Source organism: Bombina bombina, chromosome 4, assembly GCF_027579735.1.
Source record: "Bombina bombina isolate aBomBom1 chromosome 4, aBomBom1.pri, whole genome shotgun sequence".
Lineage (NCBI taxonomy): Eukaryota > Metazoa > Chordata > Amphibia > Anura > Bombinatoridae > Bombina > Bombina bombina.
In genome coordinates, this window is record NC_069502.1 from 539042568 (window position 1) to 539054323 (window position 11756).

General features: G+C 35.0%; 1 protein-coding gene across 1 annotated transcript; it reads left to right on the forward strand.

The window, feature by feature from the left end:
- Positions 1-1321: 1321 nt before the first annotated feature.
- LOC128655471 (nuclear receptor subfamily 0 group B member 2-like) lies at positions 1322-7224 on the forward strand (the record flags this gene model as incomplete). The annotated part of the gene is made up of 2 exons (XM_053709082.1): positions 1322-1889; positions 6983-7224. Coding segments are annotated over 2 exons (810 nt in total), but the record flags the coding sequence as incomplete, so codon positions are not given.
- Positions 7225-11756: the final 4532 nt, after the last annotated feature.

The following is an 11756-nucleotide window of genomic DNA, read 5'->3' on the forward strand; positions in this document are numbered from 1 at the left end:
AACATATAGCTCAAACTCTAGGCTTTGCTTTCAATGCAGTAGAATTGCATAATTAAAAAGTGCATAATAAAAAGACAATGCAATAGCACCTACCCTAAATTTCAAATAAGCAGTAGATTTTTTTCTGACAAATTGATTTTTTTCTCCCATTTTTCCAGCCCCCTGTACCATGTGACAGACAACAGCCTAGTATACATATAGCCTGTGAGCTTGTGCACATGCTCAGTAGAATCTTGTTCCCCAGAAAGTGTGTATATAAAAAGACTGTGCAAAATTTGATAATGGAAGTAAATTGGAAAGTGTCTTAAAACTGCTGCTCATAATCATAAAAGTTTATTTTGAGTTGTGCTTCCCTTTAAGGGGTTAAAATAAATGGATTGATTGTAACAAATATTACCATATACTCTAGGAAATAAATATTAAAAAACAATAAATAAAACACATACATAAGCAACCTTAAAGGGACATTAAACACTTTGAGATGGTAATATAAAATGATAAATTGTATATAATAAAACAACTCTGCAATATACTTTCATTATGTATTTTGTCCTCTTTGCCTGTAATTCCATTCTGAAATTGTGAGCTTTTCAGTTTCTGTTAGAAATGGAAGTGCAGAACACTGTTAAATCCAGCACAACCATTGGCTGCACACTCTAGTGAACTATTTATAACTGACCCTAATTGGCCACAGCAGAGAAGGTAACACAAGTTACAACATGGCAGCTCCCAGTGTTTTATAGACACTAAAACTTTACACTTATTTTGTCACTTTTTAAACAACTAATGAAACTTTAAAAAATACATCTACATGTTAGTCATGGACTAATCTTTTCTTTGCATCATTCTATCTAGCATGTATTTAGTGTTTAATGTCCCTTAATGTTTCTATATTTAATACTGTTGTGTATTGATTGGTCTTTCAAGGACAAACTAAAATGACAAATTTCTTAACGCTGCAAAGCTATCACTGTTGGCAGCCTGATAAGTGTCCTTGATATCATGGCACAGCTTTCCACCATTATCATAGTGACAAGGGATGGTAAACAACACTTTACTTATTGTTCCATTACTATCAGCAACCAGCTCCCTCATTCAGATACAGTCTTTCTAGATAGTGCAGCATAGGCCACGCCTTGCATCTTGTGAATGAAAACACTCTACTAGGAATAAAGTTCAAGGTAATTTTAGAACACAGTCATATTACTGTTCAACTTGCTGAGCATATAAAAAGAACAGCACACCTACTAGTTTGGCAGAAAATCTGCTTTGTCTGTCAGAAATTGTGTGTATCAGTTCATGATCTTCACTCTCCACTCTTTGCAGCGCAGTCATGGCTTGCACTTCTGAAAAATATAGAAAATGTCAATGTAATCGAGATCCGGTCAACAGTATTCTGTTTCAAATGCTCAACAAGAAAAATAACACCCAGCATGACAGTCATTTACATATCTGTAGCTCTGCAAGAGGATGCCCTTGTGAGGACAATCAAAAAGTGTCTCTGAAGAATCCTGAAGTCACCTGCAAAAAGGCATCCGAGGTACTACTGAAGACAGTGGCTTTTATCAGAAATGTTCCATCCTTCTATCAGTTACCACAAGAGGACCAGATGTTGCTTGTTCAAAAATGTTGGGCTCCACTCTTTGTTATGGGCCTTGCTCAAGATAAAGTTCATTTTGAGCTGCAAGAACAGTCTGCCCCCAGTTTATTGAAGAAAATCCTTCTTAATCAATCAGATGGTGTTGGTGATGTCTCATTAAGAACTGATACTAATGGAGTCCCATTAATAGATGTAAAGAGAATTCAAATGTGTCTGCGCAAATTCTGGAATTTAGACATCTGTGCAAAGGAATATGCCTATCTTAAGGGACTGGTTCTGTTCAACCCAGGTAATACTTATGACTATATTTTAGCTTTCACATCACTGATGCATTCTTGTTTTAGAGTTCTGGCTGGATACAATTAGTTTTAATAAAGATATATTATTTTATTATTATTTAAGTGTAATAATTCTAAAATTTTCATCAACAATTGTGTGCCCTGTTCTTGCTCCTGTTTGCAGATGAAAATTAGTGTAAAATAATGCACCAGTATCCCTAAATTAAAATAAATAAATGTTATATATATATATATATATATATATATTTACACATACAGTATATAGAGTATATATATATATATATATATATATATACACAGTATATACAGTATATATATATATATATATATATATATATATATATATATATATATATAGTGAATAGTGCAGTATGAGAAATTGCCTATTATATAAAGGTGCTGAGATAACAAAAGGGTGCTTTGTCAGTTAGAATATTGCTTTCACCTATAATATCTTTTGGAGAATTAACATAATAATATAGGAAGATGTGCCGTAGTATATACTGGGATGGGGTTTCCCAACTCCAGTCCTCATTGGTCACTAGCATGCCAGATTTTAGTAGAATTATCTTGGATGAAAAAATATTACGGAACTGCATTTAATGAACAGGTGATGATTATATCAGCCATACTGTAGATGGGACATACTGAAAACCTGAGTTAGGAACCCTTCTCTAAGATAACCTCACAAGGAAAAGAAGTGACCTGCAAGACCTTAAAGAGACATGAAACCTACATTTTTTCTTTCATGACTCAGTTAGAGCAGCATTTTTAAACAACTTTCTAATTTACTTCTATTATCAGTTTTTTTTGTTCTCTTGGGATATTTTGTTGAAAAGCAGGGACTTAAGCTTAGATGCCAGCCCATTTCTGGAGCTCTATATGGCAGCAGTTTTGCAAGAATGTTATCCATTTGCAAGAGCACTATTTCCTGCCATATAGTGTTCCAGATGCCTACCTAGGTATCTCTTCAACATAGAATTTCATGGGAAAGAATCAAATTTGATAATAGAAGTAAATTGGAAAGTTTTTTTTTAAATGGTAGGCTCTGTCTGAATCACAAAAATATCTATAAAAAGATTTAACAACAAGATTTTCTTTGGGACAAATATAAAAAAAGAATTTATTTTCTTGGTCATACCTCACTAGATTCAATAGAAGCTCAAAGAACTTTCTGTTGGAAGAAACATCTGTATATTCCTATGATCTCAGAACAAAAAAAACAAAACAACATTTTATTCTGACGGCTAAAGTGTTAAGAGTTCTTTATAACAAGCTGAATATGCACTACAATCATATAGTAAATGAGTGAACTATTGTAAATATTAACATGCTCTTACTGTTTTGTTAGTCTTTTGAGAGTATTAGTTCATAGGTTATGTATAATTATTATTGCTATTATATTATTATTTTCTAAAAAATACTTATAGTAAAGGAACATGAAATTCATTTTTTTTTTCTTTCATGATTTAGAAAGAGCATGCAATTTAAACAACTTTCCAATTTACTTCTATTATCTAATTTGCTTCGTTTTCTTGATATCCTTTGTTGAAAATCATATTTTAATAGGCTCATTAGCTGCTGATTGGTGGCTGCACATAGATGCCTCATATAATTTGCTCCCCCATGGGCATTGCTATTGCTTCAACAAAGGATATCTAAAGAATGAAGCAAATTAGATAATAGAAGTAAATTGGAATGTTGTTTAAAATTGTATTGTCTATCTGAATAATGAAATAAATATTTTGGGTTTCATGTCCCTTTAAGTCTTTGGTGTATTTTTTTAAAATAAATAAAAAATAGTATCAATAGAATAACAAAAAAAGAGTGAACTAAATGTATCATTAGACTAATAGGGAACTGTCCAATATAATTACTTAATTATTATGAAAGTATTTTAGTTTATAAAAGAAAAGACATTCTTGCAAAAGCTCTCTTACCTAGGTAATGTGTTGGATTATAAAACACATTGGCTTTGCACCACAGAAACTCAAATACAACATTTCGGTCCATCAGAAAACAGTTCTCCTGCACCTTTTTACATAATAATAAACATGATATCTTCCCAATTTAATAAAACGTTATGTTAAAATATAGCACAGATAATATATGTTTATTTTTAATTGCAATTAAGTTATATGAAATTAAAATTTTATATTTCACAAATTGATATTAAAGGTTATGTAAAACAAAACCTATATTAAAATATATTAGTCAGTCCCTATCAATACTGAATAAATAGGCTAAGCTTCACTTTTGCTTTGGGAGAGTACGTTTTGTTTCAGTAAATGACTGTGAAATCCTATGAATAAACTCCCTGTTATTTAGGTTTTTTTTCAAGTTTAACCAGATTTGTGTTTAATTGTATATAAAATTAAGACACCCCAACTATTTAAATAGATAGGAATGGCACAGAAAATAAAAATAATTTTAATAAAGACAAACATCACCCAAGCTACGGAATTACACCGCAAAATTGTATGGATTGGAATGTGGCCTTTGACAGCAGTTTGCATACTTTTGCAAGGACTCTCAAATTTCTAAAAATATTAACTTTTATGACTGTATTGAGGATTTTACCCACCCTGGGTATAAAATGTTACAGTTTTATTAGTACTTCACATTCTAATGAGGCAGTTCTCATTGTAGAATATATCTAGTTCTTAATTCTACTTATCCAAAAATAAAAATAAAAGTTTAATAGAAAAACAAATGTCTTAATACATAAACACATGAATATAAAAGCCATTAATACATAAAACCCCTTTTCTAGAAAATATTTGTTCAATTCATCAACCATGGGGACCAAGTGGTCTTTTTTCTGTCCGCATGCCAGTTATTCTCTGTCAGCACACTAGATAGAGAAATAATATAAAATAGTAGATATAATATTAAAGGTAAGCATTTGAGGTTGAATTCATAGAGAGTTTATTGAAACAAATAGCGAACATACAGGGCCACATTATCCATTAGGCAAAGTGGTCAACTGTCTAGGGGTGCCTTCTATGAGGGGAATACTTCCCTGGCTGGTGTTACAAATAAATTGCAAATGTAGATGCAAAGATACTGTAAATGGACATAAAGCACAAACATTATGTGAGATTGATAGTGGGCATGGAAGCACAGTTAAATAATTAGTAGGGGAGAGAAAAAGACAAGGAGACACACAGAGTTAATGAAAGGGGATATAGAAATGATGTGAGAGGTTAAAAGAGACACTGAATGGGAAGTCAGAAAACAAGGTGATGGAGCAGAAATCAGAACGAGAATATGTGCTGCACTAATATGAACAATGGTAGGTAAATGTATGAAGTTGTAGTGTGGATTGTTCAGTGGGAGCACAATTGTGGAGTTTCTGGTGGCATTTGTATCTGATACATTGATGTGTGGCCTTGTTGCTGCTTTTATATGTGCAGTGTTTAGTGGATATGTTATCCAGGTGTATGACATGGTCATCGTTGTGCTAAGCTGGCACTCATTCCTGGAATGTGGTCTGGTGTTTAGAGACTAAGGGCCCGATGATCTAAAGCTCTCCGCTCTAGTGAGATTATCTAAGAAGTCTTGTCAGTACTGTGAGCTGTTTATCTAACTATCCAGGAGATACCTGCAAACATTTAATGTAATTTCTGTCAATGATGGTAACTTTTTCATCATCAGGCCCCTGATGTGGTGATGGGTTTGTGTAGTTGTCAGTAAATAGGATACTCCGATGTACTGAAACAAATGTGCTGAGCTAAAGAAGATGAATAGAGATGCTGTAAAAAGGGAACAAGGTTTGTTGAGGTATAAGAAGGGTTAAATAAAACTATACATAACTGTATGTCATGCATAAAACAGTGTGTGGTGTCTTACGTGAGCTTACTTTTATAGTCACCTTGAGAAAATCTGAAGAAAAGGGGGGTGGCTGAGCCAGTAGTTTTTTCCTTTTTTATCTCCGTTCAACGAGGACAAAAGTAATAAAATTTAATTTGTTTATGGCATAAAACTCCTTATCAAATGTACTGCAGTTCTGTAATTTCCCTTTCTTTCAGGTTTGTATTGATGTTTCTATATAAATATTCCTCACCATTGTGCTTGCAATATATGTTTTTTTATTGTCATGTTTTGTGAAACTAAATATGCTAAGTAAGGAGGCCTGACGAGCTTTTAGAGCTACTGAATGCAGACAATCTCTTGTACTAGACTTACTATTAAATAGCATAGCATAAGGTTGTGATACTGTAAGGGCCACAGAGGTAAAAAATGTCAAAAACAGTTATTAATAGTGGCAAAATTACACTGTGTTAAAAACTATACTATGAATGCATCCAAACTCAATGACTTTACTCCTAGAGAGATGTGCAATACTTTGCATCCAAGAGGTCAATGCTACTCTTAATCCTAGTTCTGATTCTAACCTTTACCTTAAACCTAACCTTATGATGTTAGCCGCTTGTCTCATGTGCAATGGATCAATCCAGAGAAGACAAACATGGGACAGCAGTAGTGTTGACTACTCTATGTTTTAAAAAAGGAGAGTGATAGAGGTTGGATGGGGAAGTTGCGGCCCAATAAAAAGCACAAGAGGTCTGCATTTTCATTCAAAGCCTTAGGTTGAGCAACTCTGATCTAGATAAAGTTACGGTGCAGGGAGTTAGGTAGCTGGGCTACTCAAAGGCTAACAATGTGCAGTTGCTTCCATTTTCAGCTTGTGCCATGTATGTGGGAAGCAAAGGAAAATGTGCACAGTTTTACTGAAAAATTAATTTTAATTTATTGTTTGTTTGTATTTTTATGCCTCGACTGTGCCATTTATCACACAGAGGAGGCTCAGATATCTTCCTTTATAGAACTGATCCCATATCCTTATTTAATAAGCTTTAAGGAATAGATAGATGATACATATATATCCCCAATTAAACAGCACATTATTAATATCGATAGTAATAAACCATCACATGCTTCATTGAGCATAAATAACTACCTCTGCATATTAAAAAAACAATCACTGTAAATGTACTGCAAAAATAATATTTTTATATTTATATTGTGTAGGCTACGATACATAGGCTGTTTTGTAAGGTTTTCTTTTCTCTCTCCCCAGATATCAGCGGGATGAGATTCCCACATTATGTACACACCCTGCAGCTGGAAGCCTGGCACACACTGATGGAATTCACTTCGATGATGCACAGTACAAACCAGGTTCGCTTCAGGTGGATGCTTGAAGCGCTTGATCTTATCAAACGAGTTGATGCCAATGTTATTACAGAACTTTTTTTTAAACCAATCTCAGGAGAGATCAATTTGGAAGATCTGTTGCTTGAAACCTTGTTCACCAAGTAGCACAAACTGAAAAGAAAACTAGCAGCTACTGTTTACTTACAGCATACAGCAGAGTGGCATCCATATAGGACATGGCAACATGGTGGTGCCTTCACTTCTAATTAATACCCTCTTTTGAGCTGCTTCAGCCCTGTACTGCTTTGGTCAAACATATTATTGGGGGAATTATGTTGCAACATGTCTTCTGTGCAGATAAACAAAGCACTTAATGGACTTACATATACTCTGATTATATTTTTAAACAGCACCTTGAAATATATTGCATTTCAGAAGACACTATAAGGAATTTACTGCTGGACATACCACATGCATGTCTATTACGGAGATGCAAATCTATACATAATTCATCTCAGCCCCACCTTAGGTTGCCATTGCTCTTGGATAAATAATTGTACAGTATATTGTTGAAACTGAAGTTATAACAGGGCCCTTAGTTTTATATGTATTCTTTATTATTTACCCTGACTTGTCCTTGAAAATAGCAGCCATGGTGGTGAAATATTAGTAGGGTGACAGCCCTAGTTCCATCCTGCTGGCATTATTTCTCTCTGAATGATATACACTAGAGCAATATTACTATATTGTAGGCACTTTCAGTTATGTTAATACAAGACCAAGGGTGGAAAATAGTAGGAATGGAGACAACTACCTTTGGTTACTTATATATTTTGATCCATAATAGATCATCCATAGTTTATATGCAAAGCACTGAGCTGTGATTAGTTGAGAAGTAAGGGGCAGGCAGTGGTCAGGATTGGTCCTAGGGTATAATATACCACTGAATTGTATTATTTGCACTTGTTTATTTTATTAGAGAAACTGTGATTCAGAGTTACAGAAAGTTATCTTATCTTACTTCCATATATCCTGACCTAAAATAATCTGAGTTCAATTGTAAATATGGGGAGATTGTCCACTTAATGCATTAACTGAACATCAAGCTTTTTTTTCTTTAAAACTGTATTTATTTTAGAGTCCTGCTCTAACTATTTGATCATAAGAATAATGTAATAAAAATATTTTTTTACAAAAATGTTTCATAATGTCTCTTCTTAAAATCTAAAATTCTTAAATTCTTTCCTAACAATCTTTTTAGCTAGCACGCTTAAATTTGCTATATACAGTATTCATTTAAGGTTTAATGTTACACTGTATATTTTAATGATGTATGTTGGACATATGAGTGGAAAACCCACATTTTTTCTTCAGGATTCAGATAGATCATAAAATTTTAAACAACTTTCAATTTACTTAAATTATCACATGTGTTTCATTCTCTTGGTATCCTTTGTTGAAGGAACAGTAATGCACTACTGGAAGCTAGCTTCAGCTAATTTCAGACTATCTTATTATTGTTAGAGTGCTCCAGGTCAGTTAAATAGACACTAATGTAAGTAGCACACTGACAATAAAAACACAAATTCCATTTACGAACCACAATTCAGATAGAACATAACATTTTAAACATCTTTTCAATTTACTTCTATTATCAAATTTGCTTCATTCTCTGATTATACGTTATTGAAGGAGCAGCAATGCCTTACTGGGAGCTAATGACAAGAAACTTATATGTGCAGCAACCAATAAGCAGCTAGCTCCCAGTAGTGCATTGCTGCTCCTGATTCTACCTAGGTATGGTATTCAACAAAGGATATAAAGAAAACATAGCAAGATAGATAGTAGAATTAAACTAGAAAGTTGTTTAAACTTTCCATTTCTTTGCATGCTTTCTGAATCATGAGAATTTTGAATTTACTGTCTCTAGGCTTATCCACAATACTAGAAAAATACTGTACCACCTTACCTAAAAGCTCCCTATTTAACAACAGAAGGAAGAAGAGTGTTTTGGGAGGAAAGCAGAGTTTTACATATCCTAATGTAATTTCTTACACTAGTAGACAGAGCTTGATAATTAAGATAAAAGGGACAGTCAAGTACAAAAAAAACTTGCATGATTCAAATAGGGCATGTAATTTTAAACAACTTATTAATATACTTTTATCATCAATTTTGCTTTGTTTTCTTTGTATTCTTAGTTGAAGGCTAAATCTAGGTAGGCTCATATGCTAATTCCTTAGACCTTTAAGGCCGCCTCTAATCTGAATGCATTTTGACAGTTTTTCACCACTAGAGGGCGTTAGTTTATGTTTGTTATATAGATAACATTGAACTCAGGCACGTAAAGTCAGCACTGATTGGCTAAAATGCAAATCTGTCAAAATAATGGGGGAATTTTGTAGAGGCATAGATACAAGGTAATCACAGAGGTAAAAAGTATATTATTATAACTGTGTTGGTTATGCAAAACTGGAGAATGGGTAATAAAGGGATTATCTATATTTCTCTTGTAAGGTGTATCCAGTCCACGGGTTCATCCATTACTTGTGGGATATTCTCCTTCCCAACAGGAAGTTGCAAGAGGACACCCACAGCAGAGCTGTCTATATAGCTCCTCCCCTAACTGCCACTCCCAGTCATTCTCTTGCAACTCTCGACAAGATAGGAAGTATAAGAGATATGTGGTGACTTAGTGTAGTTTTTAACTTCAATCAAAAGTTTGTTATTTTTAATCGGTACCGACGTAGTACTGTTTTACTCCCAGGCAGAAATTAGAAGAAGAATCTGCCTGGAGGTTGATGATCTTAGCGGTTTGTAACTAAGGTCCATTGCTGTTCTCACACATAACTGAAGAGTATGGGAAAGACTTCAGTTGGGGGAACGGTTTGCAGTTTACCTGCTTTGTATGTTCAGTATATTTATTTCTAGAGAGATGATAAGATCTAGAAAATGCTGACAGATCCTTGTATAATTGAGGTAAGCCTGATGCAGTGATTTAACAACGACTGGGATCATGCTTACAAAAAAGGGTAATATTCATGTTAATACTCATATTTCTTGGTGTCAAAACGTTTACATGTTATATAGAAAGAACGTTTTTTCTCTGAGGGTGATAAATCGTTTTTTGGGGCCTAGTTTCCACATGGCTAGTCAGATACTCCTAGGAGTATTTTCTTAAGGCCCTCTGACATCAAGTGCATGGTGGGAGGGGCCTATTTTCGCGCTCTAGATGCGCAGTTCTTATTCAGACTGAGACATCCATCTTCCCCAAAAGAGTCCTCTGGCATCTGAGGACCACTATAGAGGGCTTATTTCTTCCCTAAATCGTATTTGAGGGCAGGTAGGAGCCACAGCAGAGCTGTGGCAAGGTGTTTAACTGTTTATTAACGTTTTTTAACGTTTTTCAAATCCGGTTTGGGGCCTAAAGGGTTAATCATCCATTTGCAAGTGGGTGCAATGCTGCTTTAGTCCCTTATACACACTGTAAAAATTTCGAAGAGTTTACTACTTTTTAACACTGTTTTGCAGTTTATGTGATAATTTTTTTCTCTTAAAGGCACAGTACCGTTGTTGTTTAATTGCTGTTTCACATTTATTAAAGTGTTTTCCAAGCTTGCTGGTCTCATTACTAGTCTGTTAAACATGTCTGACATAGAGGAAACTCCTTGTTCAATATGTTTAGAAGCCATTGTGGAACCCCCTCTTAGAATGTGTACCAAATGTACTGAAATTTCTATAAATTATAAAGACCATATTATGGCATTTAAAGATTTATCACCAGAGGTTTCTCAGACTGACAAAAGGGAGGTTATGCCATCTAGCTCTCCCCACGTGTCAGAACCTATAACTCCCGCTCAAGCGACGCCAAGTACATCTAGCGCGTCCAATGCGTTTACCTTACAAGACATGGCGGCAGTTATGACTAATACCCTCACAGAGGTATTGTCCAAACTGCCAGGGTTACAAGGAAAGCGAGACAGCTCTGGGGCTAGAACAAATACAGAGCTTTCTGACGCTTTAGTAGCTATGTCTGATATACCCTCACAATGCTCCGAAGCCGCGGCAAGGGAGTTGCTTTCTGAGGGTGAGATTTCAGATTCAGGAAAGACGTTACTTCAGTCCGATTCTGAAATGACAGCCTTTAAATTTAAGCTTGAACACCTCCGCTTATTGCTCAGGGAGGTTTTAGCGACTCTGGATGACTGTGACCCCATTGTAGTTCCAGAGAAATTGTGTAAAATGGACAAATACTTTGCAGTGCCTGTTTACACTGATGCCTTTCCAGTCCCTAAGAGGTTCTCAGAAATTATTACTAAGGAATGGGATAGACCAGGTGTTCCGTTCTCTCCCCCTACTGCTTTTAAAAAGATGTTTCCCACAGATGTCGCTATATGGGACTCGTGGCAGACAGTCCCTAAGGTGGAGGATGCTGTTTCTACCCTAGCTAAGCATACAACTATCCCCGTCGAGGACAGTTGTGCTTTCTTAGATCCTATGGATAAAAAATTAGAGGGTCTCCTTAAGAAAATTTTTATCCATCAAGGTTTTATTCTCCAGCCTCTTGCATGCATTGCCCCAGTTACTGCTGCAGCAGCTTTTTGGTTGGAGTCTCTTGAGGAGGCTCTACAGGTGGAGATCCCGCTAGATGATATTTTAGACAGGATTAAAGCTCTCAAGTTAGCTAATTCCTTTAT